General features: G+C 42.5%; 1 protein-coding gene across 3 annotated transcripts in view; it reads left to right on the forward strand.

The window, feature by feature from the left end:
* pdzrn4 (PDZ domain containing ring finger 4) overlaps nt 1–20,321 on the forward strand; it is a 478,752-nt gene that overhangs the window by 336,788 nt on the left and 121,643 nt on the right. The window contains exon 1 of one of the 3 annotated variants that reach the window (XM_043709046.1): nt 10,258–10,611. The exons of the other annotated variants lie outside the window; for them this stretch is intronic. Within the exon in view, the coding sequence (XP_043564981.1) occupies nt 10,543–10,611 (69 nt within the window). The 5' untranslated portion in view covers nt 10,258–10,542. Of the gene's footprint in view, nt 1–10,257; nt 10,612–20,321 lie in introns of those variants that run through there. 3 annotated transcript variants of the gene reach the window in all.

Here is a 20,321-nt window from a genome sequence, read left to right on the forward strand (position 1 = left end):
GTTGCAGGGATTGGGTAGTGGGGTGGGCCTGGATGTGATTCTGTTCAGAAGGCTGGTGTGAACTTGATGGGCTGAGTGGTCTGCTTCCACACAATAGGATTTCTAAGGAAAATGAAACATTGGCATAAAAATTGAGTTTGGTATGTTTCTGCCATCGTCTAATTGAAGGGCAGAGCAGTCTTGTGGGGCTGAATGGTTCACTGCTATTCCTAATATTACTGTGTTGCAAGATATATTTATGACTGTATTTTGTTGACAAATTCTGTCAAAGGTAGAACCAAGGAAATAAAAAAAATGTCATCACGATATCACAGTAATAAAGATTGACTTTGCTTTCTTACCAGAGTAAGCAACAAATTTTCCTGTCTGATAAACTGAATATGTTACAAAGCAGTTGATGTTTCCATTTTTGGCATATGCCTATTGAATTAGTTTGTGTGGGAAAGTCTTCATCTATTGCATATGTTGGTGGTCTGCCTTGAGTTTACAAAAAAAATCTCTGCTTTGCTTCAGGCGAGAACTGGATTGGAAGTTGCACGTCCTGCAAGTCTCTCATTGAATTAGGTTTGCAGTGAAGCAGAAAATGCATGGAAAAGCCCATTAGAAGCTGAAATATAAGAGCATTTGGGGATAAACACCTTATGGGAGTGAGAACATCTAAGAGCCAAATATTCAGCTTTATTTTTCCTCTTCTCTAACTGGTCTCTTCCATATCTCCGAGTATTTTCTGTTTTTGTTTCTAATTTTCCCATTTTTAAATGTTTTCTTTGTTTGATTTGCATTTCCCAATGGTGCTTGGTTCTGTAGCCATCTTCTATTTCTTTATTATTTATTATTTTTATGATTCCCTACAGTGTGGAAACAGGCCTGTCCAAACTGACACCTCTATCCCGCTTAGGCGATACAACTGTGGATTAAAATAGCTAATTACCAAAGCTGCCCTTGTCCTCACTTGATGAGGAATTGCTGAATATCCTGCTCCTCGGATGCTGCCTGGCCTGCTGTGTTTTTCCAGTACCACACTTCTCAACTCTGGTCTCCAGCAACTGCAGTCCTCACTTTCCCCTTATAACTGTCGGTGTCAGTGAATCAAGAACAGAGTCCATGTATCCTCTGGCATCTTATGAAAGGGACTGGCTTCCACCAGGACCATTAGCTCTGACATTTCACCCAAATTGCCATTCATTGTAACCTTCATTTTCTAATTCATAATCCTGGCAAGTTTGGCTGCTGTTGTTGTAAGATCATCACAATAACTAGGCTGATGCAATCAGGGTCACTGAATGCAGGAATCATGGCTCAGTTGTATTTGACATGTAGACGACTCCTAGCTGCTGTGACAACGGGAGCAAGAGAGCACAGGTATCGTCAACCTGAACAGTAAACCGAGGTAACATTGGCCAGCTGGACTCAGCCATGGAATGGGGAAGAGGAGGGTGGGAACTGACTCTAAAATTCTTCCTGAATGGAATGAATTGGCAGTAGAATAACTACCTCGCTGGCAGGCTGTATTGTTTTAGCTATTTAAACTGCAGATACCTTTTACTCACTTGAAGCATTCTTAGTCTTGGTTCCATCAAGAACGTGGACTCAACCTCTCTGGATTAAAGTAGCCCATTGAGCAAAGTGAAATTGTAGGTTCATTAGGATTCACGCAACTACAGCGAGCATCAGATAATTGGCTGACCAAAACCAAATTCAGAGATTGGCATCAGTGGCCATAATGTCTGCAGCAATATGTTGTGACAGTGATAGAATCGTAGACTAGAATGATCCAGCTTAAAAGGAGGCCATTTTGTCCTTCAAATCTTGTCAGCTCTGAAAGAACAAAAGTAATGTTGTGTCACAAAATTCAGTGCTGTGCCAATGCTACTAGTTGAAACTGGGATCACCTCACCAATTTGGATGTCATTGGGTTAACAGACTTCGACCTTCCTGTCAGAATAATGTTCCTCTGTTTCATTTTCTTTGTTGACATTTCTGCATTGGCACAACCATGTGTATATCACCTGAGCAAATGAGTAAATGGCTGATGGCTGGGGAGGATGGGGCAGTGAAGGGGAAAGGTGTAAGAAGCTTGACTCGGAATGTGATGGGCTTGAAGAGCCAGAATTGACTAGCCATGCTTTCTAGCCACAGAGTGGAATCTTAGCAGCTGGGAAAGAAGTCATCCCAGCTATCAATGTGAAAGAAAACAGGACCAGTGCAGAAAGAAATGGAGAGGAGACCAATATGCAACTCTCTGAGAAACAGGCTCACCAGTTCTGCCTGATTTTTATTTTGAGATCTTGAAAAACAGAACCAAATAAGAATCAATAGAGCAGGAAGTAATGAAATAGAGTTGAACCCACCGGGCTGTTTCTCACAGTACATCTGAACAATATCACAGTTCATTTCAATCAAAAGTCTAGTTAATGGAAGTTTCATTGATGACATAAGATTAATTTCATTTAGACTGCAGAATCGAATTGCTGTCTCCTGTGGTTTGCAATAGGCCTGTGTGAGTATTGTTATGAGACAGCGCTTAGAGTCCAGAATTCTCAGTGCTAACCCAGTGCAGTATTGTGTTGTAATCTTTAAAGTACCTGTACAATGATGTAACAGCTGGCGCTGACTCCTCTCTCCCTGACAGTGCAGTGTGTTGGGACTTGGTCTTTCCCAGAACAATGGGTGGGGTCATCATCATCCAGACCTGTGTGTCCCTCAGACAGCTGGCTCAGCAATGTGATAGCAGCCTGTCGTGAGGAAGAGTCAGATCCAATAACACGATTTTTAATACTGCACAGAAGGTAAGGTAACCAAAGACCGGGCCAGTCAGGGCACATGATAGTTTTTTTTTAACCTGACAGTCTGTTTGAAAGCAGGTGCAGCAGCGTTTGACATTATCATTTGCTTGATAACATAGCAGGAGGCCAGTGGCTTGACTTCAGAATCCCTTTCACCAGCAGGAAAATCCAAGTGACTCGATGCTGACATCTCGTTGTGCAGAAACACAAACAGTTTTCAGTGAGGAGAGAGGCAAGTTCTGCTGATTTACAAGTGCAGTGTCTGTCACTTGAGAGAAAGACTTGCATATATCTAGCAGTGTTCATGCTTAAGGACTTTCCAAAGTGTGTCACAACCAATTATATACTTATGAAGTATAGTCACTGCCAAATTACATTTCACCTTCTTGCAAAATAAGAAATAGGAGCAGGAGAAGGCCATCTGGCCTCTAGACCCTGCTGGACCTTTCAATTAGATCATGGCTGATGTTTTTGTGGACTCAGCTCCACTTACCTGAACGTTCACCATAACTCTTAATTACTGTTGAAAAAATTATCTACCTTTGCCTTAAAAGCATTCAGTGAGGTAGCCTCAGCTGCTTTACTGGGCAGAGAATGGCGCAGCTATTGCACCATAGCTTTGGGTGAAGAGGTGCCTCATCAACTCAGTCATAAATCCTCTCACCCTTATTTTGAGGCTATTCCCCTAATTCTAGTTTCAAACATTAACTGGGTCTCTGAATTAATAATCCAGTGATAATACCACGAGGCTATCACTTCACGCAACATCAAACAGTGGTTAGATTAGATTAGATTACTTACAGTGTGGAAACAGGCCCTTCGGCCCAACAAGTCCACACTGCCCCGCCGAAGCGCAACCCACCCATACCCCTACATCTACCCCTTACCTAACACTAGGGGAAATTTAGCATGGCCAATTCACCTGACCTGCACATCTTTGGACTGTGGGAGGAAACCGGAGCACCCGGAGGAAACCCACGCAGACATGGGGAGAATGTGCAAACTCCACACAGTCAGTCGCCTGAGGCGGGAATTGAACCCGGGTCTCTGGCGCTGTGAGGCAGCAGTGCTAACCACTGTGCCACCGTGCCGCCCACGGTGCCGCCCATGGTATTTGAGAGAGTCCAGGAACACTGGGAAGAATAATGGTTTAAATTCTTCGCGTTGAAGAAACATACATTATAGCAGAACCGACTATATTTTGAAATCTAGAAGTTGATTGTGGAATGTATTCCTACTCGCTGAATTAGTTTATCCCTAGTACAGAGCTTGAACATTTTTGGAGTAAAAACAGACAAGTTGCCAAATCTTTTTGTCTTGTGTTCATCAGGACAAATGCAATAATTTGTCAAATTTCAAATAAGCACTCTTAACAACTGATATTATCCTGGACCAGACCACCAAAGTTAAGATAGCAACTATTTTTTAAAAATGTTTGCGCAGTGGGAAATCTCAGGTACATAAATAAAGCTGCAAGTTTTCAAAATTTTGAACAAGCAATAAACTTGGCTGTACTAAGTTAGAGCAACAAAGGTCAAGGCAGATCCCATGGATTTCTCAGCAATCCTCCTCCTGACACCCCCAACATCAGTGGCACACAATCTCATGAAAACTACAGAAGAGATTCAAATTCTTCACTGTTAATGAATGCCAGTTTCTCTGATGGGACAGTCCATGTTGTTCCTGCTCTGAAGTGGTAACTTACCTCCTAGCATATTTTAGCTAAACATTTCCATTTTCTTCCTGGTGCAACGCACTCTCATCTGTCCAGGTAGAAAAGGATACTTGTGGCAATGGAGGGCTGATAGTTGAACCTTCATCTTGCAAGTTTGCACACTTGGTGATACCCAGTCACTGAGGAAGAATTATTTGAATGCCAACTTAAAATTACCAGAGCAGATCTCATAAAGTATGACATTTGTAGAAATTAGCCACCAACGGTGATAGATTGCACATTTTAGACATGAATGGACTCAACCTGAAGTGATGGCGAAAACTGTCAGTCCTGTTTATGATGAGCTTTCATGAAATGATTGGAATCAGAATTAACATGCACTATTGCAGTATTTTCTGTCACTTACGTTATTGTGGTATCATTGAAAAAGATGAAAGCTGACAAGCATACAACATCTATAGCATGTTCTACAGCTGGGGACAGGATGTTCAGCTAAGCTGCTGTACTTTGATGACAAGTAAATTCGGTTCGGCCGTTTTGCAACAGCCACCCACAGCCTGCAATGAAGCTGATGACCTATTAGTATCAATGTTACATCTTCACTAACTGTTGGATTAAACCTCAGGTGGCAATACATAAATGGAAGAGAATCTAAGGATATCCCAAAAATCTTCTTACAGCCACATAAGTATTTTAGAAACTGTGTCACTGTTGGAAAGAAACCAATTCCAGGGATGAGATATTTCAGTTATAAGGATAGATAAAAGAAGTTAGGACTGGCTTCCTCGAAGAGAAGGCCAAGAGGCAATCGAATAGCTGTTTTCAGAATCATGGAGGAGGGGAGGGGGTGCTGGATAGAGTAGTTAGGGAGAAGCTGTTTCCATTTGTGAAAGGAACAAGAACAAGAGGGCACAGATTTGAAGCAATTTTCAAAGGAAGCAAGGGTGATGTGAGGGAAAAAAATGTTTTCATTCTGAGTAGTTAGGATATGGAATGCTCTACTTGTAAGAATAGTGGAGGCAATCAGGAGGGCATTATATAAAAATAATGTGTAAGGAATTGGAGAAGAAACAATGGCATTAAGTAATGATGCTCATTTGAAGGGTTGGTGTAGACATGATGAGTTGAGTACTCTCTTTCTGCACTGGAAGGCTTCTGTGATTATGAATATTTCCACACCAAACAACAATGCAATACATGACTACCCATTTTTTGATGTGATTTGAGGGATAAATATTACCCATGCTACCACTGATAGCTCCCCTGATCATTTTCAAGCAGACTCATTCTCTTCAAATTTTGAAGAAAGATGGGGATCTCAATTTAACCTCATATATTGAAAAATGGCAGTTCTTACCATGCAGCATTCTCTCAATACTGCAGTGCACTGTCAACTGAGATCATACATTCAGGTCTCTGAAATAGGATTTGACATTGCTAACCATGTGACTCTGAGGTGAAACTGAGCAAAGGCTGTGTAGCAATCACAAGTAAGAATTCCATATAACATAGTTTTTTCTCCCCTTTCTCCAACTCGGGTACATTGAAGATCTCTCCCTCCCCCACTGTTGACTGGGATTGTATAACTCAGAACAGGTCAGCCTTGGGGTCTTTCAACTTTGAATGGTCAATTATCCATGCGATAAACTCACTGAACCCCAAGGGACGAGGGCGAGGAGAACACTGGTTATCTTCTATCTGAAATAGAGCACCATTGAATTTCATTAGGGCAGACCATCTAATTCTATTCAGTCTCCGTTTAGGAGGAAGTAGAGTGATGGAGAGAGAAGGGGTGCAGCAGCAATCATAGCAAATTGTACAGAGAGACTAAAAAAAGAAACAAGTAGTTGTGTTTATTAATCACAAAGTGTGATCCCATAGGTGGAATTTGGGGATTTTTGCTTTATTTAGAAGGAAACACATCTCCAGAAATACTGTCTGTAAAAATCAAACTGCAGGGAGAAGTTAGAATTCTCTGTATTTTCCTCAGATGCCAAATCTATATTCAGCTATAACAGTTCCAAGTGTTTTTCAGTTAGCTCCCCTGTTTGTGAAGCATATGAATACTCTCTATTTAACCATGGGATAAGGAGAAATGAGGCCATTCCTATCCCCATCCAACATCTGGCTGGCCAGGGCCAGATTTCCAAAGTAGGTTCAGGAACCTGACACTGGGATAAGTTCCAGGTCACGAGCCTGTGTTGTGACCAAGTGCTCTGGAGATATTAGTTTACAATCCAACTTCCCTAATTGGACTAAAGGTGAGGTTGGCATCAGGCATCTCCAGATGACAGCAGCTGCTTACCTGGTGCCTGGCAGATGTTAAGCAGGTGTGGAGGATAAAAGAATGTGATTGAGGGGAGCTAGATCAGACTAAGGTAATGCCTATATTCCAGCACAGATTAACTCCTGCTCCAAACAAGCTCACTTTAATAGATCCTCAGTTCCTTCTTCCTTGGTAGCTGTCTGAAAGTTCCACACCATCCAGGGAGTGTTGTGATCCTGTGATAATGTCCAGGCCTGTGGTTTTCATGTGGAGTCCCAAAATCCATAGAGTGGCTGGAGAGTAATTAGGAGTGGGATACTGCTTGATCCCACCTCCCCACTCCATCAACCGGTCCAACTTGGGAGCACAAATGTTTGTTTCAGCTACTTCCACAGGTGTCTTCCCATATGCCATGAAATAAACTTGGGGCATCCTGGGCCATATGACTTAGAGAACACCTGCCAACAATGTTAAATGGGACAGAGGGCTCCAATAGGTCCTTCCATGATGCAGTCCCCTGATGGCACAGGGGGGCAATTATACATTTGATCTGTTAGAAAAGGTGCAACTCACATTCAATTCACATATTTCGCAGTTTCAGAACCTGGGAGCAGAGTTTTCGGTCACTTTTTAATGAACCACCTCCATTGCCAGGAGACAGCCTTCCAAATTCACATAACAGCCAAAGAATGTATCAAGTACAAAGTGAATTGAAATGGGATGAAGAGGCAAGCAGCCTAAGGAAAAAGGAGGAAAATAAAAGCAGCTTCTTATGTGGTGGTAAAGTGAATTGACATCTGCTGTGTAAATGTCTGCAGGTGCTGGGGACTTTCCATATCTACAATTGACTTCAAAATCTACAGTTTGAAGCTCATTGACTTCCTGTCACTGCAAATTAGTACATGTATAAAGCTTCCTGCACCCATTGTTATCTGAATTAAGAGGAAAGATTGTGGAACGTTATCAGTAGTTTGAAGTACTTGTTAAAAGTTACCAAATTACCAACATTTAGATTGGCTTGCACACATTATAGTCTTGACTGATCGAAGCACTTTCATATATGATGTATAATTCCACCAGATCCATACCATCAACTCCAATGTAACCAAGGTTACAAAGCACAAAAGGGCCGAGGTTGGGAAACAGTCATTTGTCATCCACTATTTGGATTTAAAATATTTGTGTGCTATTTGTTCTTTAAATATAATTATCAAAATGCTACAAACTGAAGTCTTGTGGGTTCAAATCCCACTGTGGGCACAAGATTTATGCTGATATTCCAACTTATTGCAAGTTCCCCTTAGAGCCATTTATCACTCTCACTTGTTATTCCTCCAATGTCAAAATCCTGGAATTTCCTCCCTATGGGCATTGTTGGTCAATCTACGGCAGGTGGACTGCAGCCGTTCAAGAAGGCAGCTCACCACCACCTTCTCAAGGGCAACCAGACATGGGCAATAAACGCTGGCCAGTTAGCAACACCCACATCCCACGAGTAAATGAAATCTGAGGGAGTGCTGCACACTGAGGTGCTGATTTTCATGCAATGATGTACCTGAAGCCCTGAGTTCCCTGTCAGATGTATGTAAAAGAGGAGCAAGGTGTTCTTGCCAATATTTATCCTGTTACAGATTGCCTGGTGATTCCCACATTGCTTATTGTGAACCTTAATGTACATGAGAAGAGCTAATGCTTGAAACATCGATTCTCCTTCTTCTCAGATGCTGCCTGGCCGGCTGTGTTTTTCCAGCACTACACTTTTTGACTCTGACTCTCCAGCATCTGCAGTCCTCACTTTCTCCCATGAGTTAAGTGTCCTCTTTCCAACATGAAAATAATTATTTACTTCAAATGTGCCTAATTTGTTGTAAAAGACATTAGGATATCTTGGTGTCTTATCTACGATATATAGGTGGAAGACTTGTACAGATGTATTATCGTTTTATCATGGTCACATTAGTCAGAGCATTTGTTCTTGTCATCCAACAAAAATCAACAACAGACAATTCGATTCATTTTTTTAAAAAATGGCTTATTTCCCAGAGACCTGACAACTCAAAAAGTACCAGGTGTGATGTAGATGCACAATGCGTCCCTGAAGCAGTAGATATACTCAACGTTCTCTCAAATTGCATTCTAACTGAACTGTCCCTTCTCAAATCAGTCACTTCACTTTCTTTTTCAGGGACCACCCTGTCACAGGCCCTCCCACTTCCAAGTGGGACAACTTCTCCCAGTGGCACAATACTAGATTCTTCCTTGGCCTCCAGTGGGCACTCATCCCTGTTTCACTGGGCATATTCCTCCTTTCTGCCCAATCCACATGTGACATTCCCACTTGGTCTCCCCTTCCAATGTTACTGTGCACTTCACCCTGCATTTCTCCAATGGGTGCAATGCTGCAGTTTGCCCTTCATTAAATCCCACACCCCGATCCCACCGTTGTGTTTCTTACCCATGAGGAGACACTTTGTACTAATCCTGCTCCCCTTTTACCATGATTTGCCCACCCTCACTTCAGTGGGGAGGGTACTTCATGCTTTGTACTGGCTGAGCTCACAGAAAGCTATGCGAGCCAAGAACACTGGCCACGACCCTGTAGAAGAGAGGCAGCTTATATTCACAGTCTGAACAACACTGTGAAGTTGGCCTGGAGTGTAAATGGCACACTGGCAGAGGCTGCCAAGTGGATCAACTTTAATCCGTATCATCTGCAATTAGTAAAACTTCACTGGGGACAGTGTCATTGGCAGAGAGCCGGCGAGGCGAGGCTCGTCACAGGACATGTCAAATGATTATGTTTCCACGTAAATCATCTTTCGGCTCGCTTGAAGACAGTTCAGAGAGATGAAGGGGAGACCCAGGAAACAAGATAATTATATCCCAGGGTGAGGGCAACAGATGATCCTGGATGTACTTGCCTCTTTTGGTATTTTGCGGTGGGTAGGTGTCACTAGACGTGAAACCAATTTGGATGTAATTAAGAAAACATCACGGAGTCACTTTTAACATTTAAAAAAAAACCTTTGCACGGACACCAGGAGAGAAAAACGGTGCCCGCACATTTTACCCATCCCTTCTTCCCTGGGCTTTTTGATGCTCACAACCAGTGAATTTTTGTCGACACGCTTTTTAAAAAAAAAATAAGACGTTTAACAGCTTTTACTGTGACCCAATTCCTGGCAGGAATTCCCAAAACTGACTTAACCCGCGGGGTTGTGACATGTGGGACTTTGCATGCATTTTAACGTGTGTAAATTCTTAGAATAGACTTGGCTCACTTTTGAAAACGTGCCTTGCTTAGTTTCACGATTTTGTTTTTGGTTGAGCAGCATTTCATAATACAGTTGGAGCGACCAAAAAATGATGCTTGTGGGGAGGCGGCTTGAATTTGTACACCAATATATTTGCTTCCCAATTAGCGAATCTTCATCTGTCATTTGAGCTGAAAGGTTCTCTTTCCCTACGATCAGGACGTGTTATAAATAATCAATGAAGCCCTCATCCATATGCATGAGCTGGAATCTGTGTAGTCATGTGCACCGAGGCAGAGGCAGGGGGAGTGTGTGTGTTGCTTTGAACTGAATCAAAAACTGTTGAGAGAGATACTGAGAAGGAAACGAGGACGAATCCTTCATGCTCATTCCTTCTCCCTCTCCTCTCCCAACCTCTTCCCACACACACACACAGACAAACACACACACTCCCCAGCCAAATGCCTGTTCCTTGTGACTGATGAGAGACAACAGACAGGGTCTAGAATTTCCCCTCTCCCCTCCCTCAGCTTTGGGCAACGTGGTCGCCGCTGACTCAGAATGGGCTGCAGTTTGTGCACTTTGCAGAAGAGAGACGAACACTACAGACTCCTGTATGAAGTTTCTCAGGTGAGTTAGCAGCCCGGTAGAGCTCCGGCTGAACTAAGGCAGCGGGTCTCCCTGAGATGCTCGGTTCCTCCTTTTGAACACTTACTTCGACTTTTGAAACATGTGGATTCGGTGCATCTAATTCTATCGCCCAGAATCGACACACTGTGCGGAAGAGGACCGCTCTCACATTCGTGCAGCTTGTTTTCAAACCCATCTCTGGCTGACGGAGGAATTCTTGCAGAGTTCGGATCGAGCGTTGTTTCTTGTTGACACACCCACAGCTCTCCGAGCTCTGCTTCGGGCAAGTTTGAATCGACTTTTTTTTCTTAATTCTGTATAGTTGGGCACTCCGGAATTATGACAGGTGGATGACGACCTGGGTCTTAACGTTGTGGAGAGGGAGAAAGTTGAAAACAGTGAAAGGGGATTCACAGGAGTAGTTAGCGAGAAAATGTAGCCCAGTGAAGGAAAGCCTGGAACCAGAAAGATGAGAGGTTCCAAACTTCCCATCAGTTGATGAGAGAGTGTGAGAATGTGGAACTTGCTTGATGTCCCTTTCTAGGAGTGTCTGTGCCCAGTACCAGTTGTATAATAAGGAGAGAATGACATGTTGATGGAGAGGGGAGAGAAAGTGGGTTAGAGTAAAGCTTGGGGATGTCATAAAGTTGTCTGTCTTGATACCTCTGTATTAACACCAGACCAGCTCTGAACCGTTTTGTTTAAACTTCAGAATCAATATGAAGCAGGCGATGGTCATTTAAAGGCAACTTTTTAAAAATTCATACATGCTGATATATGAATAAGTGCGGGAGATGTAAAGGGAAAATTCAGTCTGCACGTTCTGTCGCGCCCGTGTACATTTTGAACCCAAGGCGCTCTGTAAGGAATACAATTTGTTGTTGTTGGACTGAACGGCGCTCAGTGAAGGGGCCTGAGCTGCTGAGGGGGTCCAGAAAAGGGACTTGGTTTCAGAAACTTCCCTGAATCCAGCATCTGAGGAACAGGTTGCTCTCAGCCAGACCCAGTCTGGAGAAGTTGAACCCGGACCCCAGTCCCAGAGATAGGGGCACTACCACAGCGCCCCAACCCCCTCACCCGTGCTCCGAAACCCCGTCTCTTTCCGCTACTTGGGGCGATGCATTCCTTCAGGTAAAATACTGTGTTGAAATCTAACCCATAGGGAGCGTGACTGCCTCCCCACAAATACTGGTCACTCTATCAGTCCTGAAAAGTTGCTGAAGTTTCCTTTTTTTTTGGAAGGGGTGGAGAAAATGGCCCAAAAGGCAAATTTTAAGGAGTAAAAGCGTCCATTCGATGTGGCAATAGAGGCTGAGATCCCTTCTTTACACCCTGGGCTTCTTCCCAGTGGGAATGCCTTCGATCGTCGACACACTCGGTGCTAAAGATGTAAACTGACAGTGAGGTTTAAAGAGAGACTGGTGTGTTTCTTTTGAGTGAAATTAGTCCCAATGCAAACACATAAAGTATAGAATGGAGGTCTTTAAGTTTCATTCATCACTTTCTATGGAACCCCACTGAATATCGTGTAGAATTCCAAAGGGGGCGACACTTGGAGTGAGACTCTTTACCAAAAGGACAGGATGGTATTGAACCGGCGGTATATTATTCCAATGGATCCTGTGCAAATAGTAACATTTGTAAATTCCTGTTGCATTTTACTTGAGGCGCGCCAGCTAATGACAGTTTCCATGCGACACTGAAGAAAATAGGTTTTGTTTCGTGTGAGCTGGTGCAGGAAGCAGGCTCTCGATGTTGTCCAAGGTGTGAACTTGTCTGCGTGTTAGCGTGCAGCAGTTAGAAAGGGCAGCTGGCAGCGGCTGTTTGTACTGCCCTGTTCCTGAGTGCTGTCTGGGACTTGCCTCTCCCCTTGTCGTGAACGTGTAGTGAGCAGAACCTCATTTAGACGTTTTATAAACAATGATTCTGTGTATTAATTTTTTTAATGCGAGGAAACTCTCTCTTTAATCACCATAAAAGGACTCAGGAGGAGATTAATCTGTGTAAGAGAAGCTATTGCAAAGGAAATATTGCAAAAAAAAGTCTGAAGTACAAATTAACGAGGCGTGCTGATTTTCTCAGGTCTTCTCCTTGCGTTGCTCAGGAGAAAGCTTCTCTTGCGCCTGATGTTTGTATATCCTGCACGATGCAGATGTTGTTTATTCCACCCAGTAAGAACCGCGTGAGGTACAACCACTCGGTGATAGCACAGAGCGGAAGGGTCCAAGCCAAAATATTGATTTTAAAACAAAATTCTGGAGCCATTTAGGCGGCCAGACAGCGTCCAAGCAGAGAGAAGTAAGAGTTAATGGTTCCAGCCTCATGTTTTTGAATTGAATGTTCCCGGCAGTCATCAGGCACCAGTGTCACATGAAGAGGCGAAATCCTTTCGATGGTTATGGTAGCTGCTGAGACTACTCTCTCTGTAAGCCACACTGCAGTTTGACTGCCACCTCCCTCTCTATCAACTTTCTCCCCCTGGGCTCTCAAATAGTGTAAGAAAGAGCCAGATGTGATATTGAGGCAACACAGTAATTTAACCCAGTTTGGGTTCCGCCACAGCCACTAAACCCCTGACCTCATTAATGCCTTGGTTCAAACATGGACAAAAGAGCTGAATTCCAGAGGGAAGGTGAGTGTGACAGATCTTGACATCAAGGCCACATTTGACCGAGTGCAGCATCAAGGAGCCTTCTTAAAACTAGAATCAATGAGTATCAGGGAGCAAAGTCTCTACTGATTGGAGTCCTACTTGGCTCATAGAAAGATGGTGGTTGATGGAGGTCAATCATCTCAGGTCAAGGACAGCTCTGCAGGAGTTCATCAGGGTACTGTCTTTGCCAACCACCTTCAGCTGTTTTATCAATCAATCCCTGTATCATAAGGTCAGAAGTAGAGATATATCCCAATGATCACACAATGTTCAACTTCATTTATGACTTATCCAATACTGAAGCAGTCCATGTTCAAATACAACAAGATCTGGGTAATATCCAGGTTTGTGCTAGCAAGTGGCAAGTAACATTTGCAGCATACAAATGCTTATCTCCGACAAGAGACAATCTAACCACTGCCCCCTTGACATTCAGTGGTGTTACCATCAACGAAACCCCCCCCCCCACTTTCAACATCCCTGGGGTTACCATTGACTAGAAACTCAACTGGACTCACCACATAAACACAGTGGTTACAGGGGCAGGTCAGAGGCAAGGAGGTACAGTACTGTGCTGAGTAACTCACCATCTAACTCCCTAAAGCCTGTCCACCATTTACAAGACAAATCTGGAGTATGACGGAATACTTTCCACTTGCCTGGATAGATGCAGTTCCAATAACACTGAAGAAGCTTGACATCATCCAGGACAAAGCAACCCACTTGATTGGCACCACATCCATAAGCATCCACTCCTTCCACCAATGACACTGAGTAACAGCAGTGCGTACCATCGTGGTATTATCGTTCAACTATTAATCCAGAAACCCAGAATAATATTCTGAGGACCTGGGTTCGAATCCCACCTCGGCAGATGACGGAATTTGAATTCAGTTTTTAAAAAATCTGGAATTAAGAGTCGATAGATAACCATGAAACATTGTCGATTGTTGGAAAAACCCACCTGGTTCATTAATGTCCTTTAGGGAAGGAAATCTGCCATCCTTACCTCGTCTGGCCTACATGTGACTCCAGCGCTACAGCAATGTGGTTGACTCTCAACTGCCCTTGAAAATGGGCAGTTCACCACCACCTTCTCAAGAGCAAATAGGGATGGGCTATCAATGCTGGCCAGCCAGCAACACCCAAGTCCCACAAATGAATTTTTAAAAACTGCAAGATGCACTGCAGAAATTCACAAACTTCCTTATGCTTTACCTTCCAAACTCTCAACCACTTCCATCTGGAAGGACAAGGGCACCAGATACATAGGAACACCACGTTCTGCAAGTTCTCCTCCAATCCACTCACCCCCCCGACTTGGAAATATATTACTTACATCACTGAGTCAAAATCCTGGAATTCCTTTCCTAACGGCTTTGAGAGTCTATCTGCAGCATGTGGACAAAGTGACCCATAAGCTGCCCTGAATGCCAGCCTTCATTGCATGTTATCTGGTCAGCCTGCCATAACTATATGTTGAATCCAGTGGTCTGGTGCCAGCTTCCATCATGGCATTTGTGAGCAGCCAGGGTTGGGTGGGGTGGGGACCACTCTGCACTTGAGGCAAGTTGAACCATACCGAGTGATACCAGAAGATTAGGTTGATTCCCTACAGTGTGGAAACAGGCCATTTGCCCAACAAGTCCACACCGACCCTCTAAAGTGTAACACATACAGACCCATTTCCCTCTGACTAGTGCACCTAACACTATGGACACTTTAGCATGGCCACCTCACCTGACCTTGGAAATTCATGTAAGGGGAAAATTGGAACTTATTAAACCAGTCTGCACTTCAGTGTTTGTTTTCCCCTGTCAGTATATTCAGGCAAAGAACTGCCTCAAAGATCTAGATTTAAGAGTAGCCAACTCCCTTCCTGTTTGGGTATTTTCCTGTTTCTGTCCTCCACGTGGCCATTGATTGAAAAACTGGAGGAAGCAGAAGAGGGTACTGCTTGTCTCCCATTCAGTCACAGTGATTAACGTGTCCGTTTAAACTGCAAGTGTTTGCAACTCATCCTGTTAAAGTCGTCTTTTTCTTTAGCCCGTTAACTTTCTGCAACATTTTTTCTTTCACTTTACCAGAGGCATTGATTCTTTGTGAGACTGGGACTATGGATTTAAGTCATTGATCTTTTCTGTTGAATGTCCTATTTTTGAATGTGACCCCCTTGCCTCTCTCTCACCTTGTTTCTTCCAGTCCACACTCTATCCCTTTGGTAAAAATATGCTTGTGCCAGCATTTACCTTGTCAGTGAGGTGAAAATAACGCCTGTTTGATTTGGCCCTTTTTTTTTCTTGTTTTGCCTGCTGAAATGTGGCTGAGCCTGCCAAATTTTGTCCAATCTTAAACAGCAAAAGAGAAAGAAAGGCTAGCATTTATATAACACTTTTCATTGCCACACAACTTTCCATAGCCAACTCAGTACATTTGAAGTGCAGTTGTACGTTGTTGTAATTTAGGAATAGACACTGGCAGTGGATTTGTGTAGGGCCATGTTTCAAAAAGAAAAATGTTTTAATTAAAGCAGATTTTTTTGTGATATTTGTGGTGTTGCAAATAAAAATTGTCCCAGACACCGGGAAGGATCTCTCACTTCTCTCTTAATATTACCAAGGAATCCTTTCTACCATTTGGAAGGGCAGACCACTCATCTAAAGAGTGCACTTCCTCAGTACTGCATTGGGGTGTTCATATCTCTGGAGAATAGGACTTCAGCCCACAACCTTCTGACTCAGAAGAATGAACCAGGCATTGTGATTACAAGAATGTCCATTAAAGATGTGTGAAGTTATTGTGGTTGCATAAGTTGCAAAGCAGGCCCCTTGCCCACGTTCAAAGTTGCAAACACTTTGTGGATGTGTTTATATTTATAAAAAATATTCAAAGTGTTATACTCTCCATAATCTTCAGTTTATCTGAAAATCTGCTAAACAGAGAAATGAGGAACAAAAATAGGCCATTCAGCCCTTGGAACCTGTTCAGCCATTCAGTCTGATCAGGGCAGGTCACCCAACTCAGTATCCTATTTGTTTCTGCTTTCCCCCCATTTTATTTGATCCCTTTAGCCCTAAGAATTATAGCTGTCTTCTTTTTGAAAACCTGCTATCCATATCCTAACTTTCAAAACATCTCTTACCTTTTTACTGGTGTGCTATGTTGAATCTAGGTCAAATACAACCTCAAATCTGATTCTCATCCTTGAGTTGTAATTGCACTGTGTCATTGCCCCCAACTAACTATGTAGCCTGCTTCAGCCATGCAATCGTTTTAGAATTCAATATCCCACCAATTCTGGCCTCATGAAAGATGGGGATTGGTGGTAATAAAGAAGCAGCAAGGCTCTGTGAACACTTTGGCTGAAAGGTTGATCGTAGATGTGGAAGTACAGTGATCCTGGGTTGAAGAATCAATGCATTCATTGAGACCAGGGGTTCATAGAGTCATAGAGATGTGCAGCATGGAAACAGAATCTTTGGTCCAACTTGTCCATGCCGACCAGATATCCTAAAATAATCTAGTCCCATTTGCCAGCACTTGGCTCATATCCCTCTAAAGCCTTCCTATTCATAACACCCATCCAGATGCCTTTTAAATGTTGCAGCTATTCAAGCCTCCGCTACTTCCTCTGGCAGCTCATTCCATACACGCACAACCCTCTGCATGAATGGAGAACATTTTTCAGTTAAGATGGGGAGAAAAGGTCTTCAATGGTTTTGACAAATAGGATGGAATTCTGTGCAATTGACGCACTGGAAAATAAGTTAGAGGAGCTTGAAAAAGGGTAGAGGCTGTTGGCAGATGGGGTTTGTGCAAAGAAGGAATGAAGATGCGGACTTCTGGAAGTTGCCTCCTTGGCAATTGGAGAACGCAAACTATCCATCAAATCACAAATGATTCCCTTTTTAAAAAAAAACCATACTGATGTGTGCCACTTGTTAAAAGAAATCTCTTTGTGTGATCATGTCCTGATAACTCCTCTCCTTTTCACTCTTTCTTCACCACAATTTCCCTTTTTATAGCCTGTAATCCTACAATACTGCTCACTAACTGGGGAAAAATAAACTTTGGCATTCATGGAGTTAGCTGCTGCAAGGTTTTATTTCAGATCTTTCAAACACTGTCATCAGGGCTGAAGTCAATTGTGCAGGTTCCCCTCTGTCAAAATGTGCTTTCTGTTATTAATTATATGAGCGAAACTTTTATTAAGACCTGGAGAATTGTCAGTAAAAGACAAACTGTCAATCATTCAAACCTCTGAGATTGTGTGCCTATGATGTAGATGAATGAATGAATGAATGGCTGTTTGAGCCTGATGTTATGGGTCCAGATGTCAGTCTGATTGACACTTGTGTTTGCAAACAGGCAAATGCATTGCTTCTGTTGGAAGGAACTGAAGCAGGGTTTGTGAGGCAAATTAGTTTTGATTTTCCTCTTTCTGCAGCGCAGCGCCATCGTCAAGTTGACACGCTCTTTGAGTGAGCTGCAAGCACTGTCATTCACATTGAAGCAAGGAAGCTATTCTAAACCTTTCTAAATCAGTTCAGCTTCAGTTGGAGCATTTTACCCAAGACAAAGCACTTCAGAAAGGATATTGAGGTGATAATGGTGTTCAATAGCTAAAATGGTACGAACGGTGAGACCTTGTGTGGCGAGACGTTGAAATTGTTATCTTTGGGACACAGAAGGATCAAGGAAGATTTAATGGAGACATTCAAAGCGATGGATGATATTTTATAGAGGACATGGATTTAAGTTATTTGGCAAATGGGCTAACAAGGATTTTTCATTCCATTATGTTCTCATAAGCATAATGGAGACAAATTAGATTGCACCTTTCAAAAAAGGAATTCAAAACACATCAAAAGGTAATATTTATAGGGCTATTGCATAAAAAGTAGGCATATGGGACCACTGGATGGTTCTCTGAAAGAGCTGCACAGGCAGAATAGGCAATGACTATATGTAGTATTGTCCAAATACTCTGTTCTATAATCTGCTAAAAGATGACATCCGAGGGGTAGTTGACTGCCTCAAAATGGCCAGTGTCTCTTTGGGTTGCGGTAAAAATCTCATCATAAAGGAATTTGCAAATGTGATCCTGTGACTAGCTACCTTGTAGAGTTTTTAAATCACCTGAGGTTGGATGGATTGAAATATGATTTGGAGGATAGATTTTCATTCTGTACAGATATGGAACATTTTAACTTCCTGAAAGGAATTCTTTGTCAGAATCTGGCAAATTCCATTTCCACCCACTCCTCCAACCAAATTGCTTAACTTTTGTATCCTCGGGAAAATGCTCATTTTGTCAAGTTCTTTCTCATCAGAATAATTCATGAAATACCAAATGGAAAATATTATCTATATTTTGAGAGTGTTGATTGGTTGTCAAGTGAACCCTGATTGTTTGAGGCATTTCTGTGGAGAATGCTGTAGTTTGATGATGTCTGATCCTTAACTGCCAAACTCTGTTTAGATATTTAAACCAGGCAGTTTGACTGTGGTAAATGCATTGCAATGAAAAATGAGCCAGCCCATGGCTATCACTTATTTGAGTTGAAACATGCACAGGACATGTATGTATCCTTTCTGCCCACAAAGAGCAGAGCCCTTTGTATTAATATTGCAGCTACCAGCACATGCAAAAGAGCCACACTGCAAGCCTGACTGGTATTCTTCTAAAAAGGTAGTTCACAAAAATGAACAATGTTCCAACTAAAACCTAACCAGTGTTTTTTTTTCTATACAAACTGAACCTAACTTTCTTTTGGAAAAATACACTTCTATTAATGAAGTCAGTGGTCCAAAATGCTGTTTTAAAGTTTCCTCGAATTCCCCTGCCACTTTAAGTGATTTGTAGGTACTCTTGGCTGACTTTGTTCCTGCAGCCCCATTAGGTTTATCCTGTTGATTTTTGTATTGCCTCTCTGCATTCCACCAACCAAAATGTCCCACTTTGCTGCTTTAAATTTCATCTGCCAGATGGTTGTACGTTTCCTTAGTATTGTTGTCTTTCTGAAGTCTGTACACTGTTTACACTTGGAAATGTTATATGCAGACCTTGACATTAAATCCTGTATCCCCAAGTTTATGTTGTTTAGTATACAACTCAAACGAAAGCAATAATTCTGATATCAGATCCTAGAGAATACCACTGAATGCTTCTGTACAGTGTGAAAATTAAGCATGACAATTACTACTGCTTTCCTGCTTTTTTAAACCGATTTTGTACTGAAATGTCACTGACTTTGTCATATTGCCCAATTCGCCAACCTTATTTACTCCACTGTGTGCATTTATGCATCCATGTTTATCCTGTCTTATCCCTTGAATGTTTGAAAGATTCTCACTCAAGTACCATTTCTCTGTCCTAGTCCTCAGAGTACCAGAGGCTTTCTCCCTCCTAAGATTGCATTCTAGTGGCTGATCCCTGGCAAATTAGTTTACCAACTTTAAGTATGATAAGACATGCATTAGTATTGCATCTTTCATGATCTTAGACATTGTAAAGGTGATAATGATCAGACAACCTGCCTTAAATGAAGCTTGCTGAAGAAGTAAAAAGAGGATTAATGAGGGCAAAGCGGTAGATGTGATCTATATGGACTTCAGTAAGGCGTTCGACAAGGTTTCCCATGGGAGACTGGTTAGCAAGATTAGATCTCATGGAATACAGGGAGAACTAGCCATTTAGATACAGAACTGGCTCAAAGGTGAAGATAGACGGTGATGGTGGTGGAGGGATGTTTTTCAGACTGGAGGCCTGTGCCCAGTGGAGTGCCACAAGGATCGGCCACTACTTTTCATCATTTATATAAATGATTTGGATGTGAGCATAAGAGGTACAGTTAGTAAGTTTGCAGATGACACCAAAATTAGAGGCATAGTAGACAGCAAAGTGGGTTACCTCAGATTACAACAGGATCTCGACCAGATGGGCCAATGGGCTGAGAAGTGGCAGATGGAGTTTAATTCAGATAAATGCGTGGTGCTGCATTAGGAAAGCAAATCTTAGCAGGACTTATACACTTAATGGTAAGGTCCTAGGGAG

This window comes from Chiloscyllium plagiosum, chromosome 19 (assembly GCF_004010195.1).
Source record: "Chiloscyllium plagiosum isolate BGI_BamShark_2017 chromosome 19, ASM401019v2, whole genome shotgun sequence".
Classification (NCBI taxonomy): Eukaryota; Metazoa; Chordata; class Chondrichthyes; order Orectolobiformes; family Hemiscylliidae; genus Chiloscyllium; species Chiloscyllium plagiosum.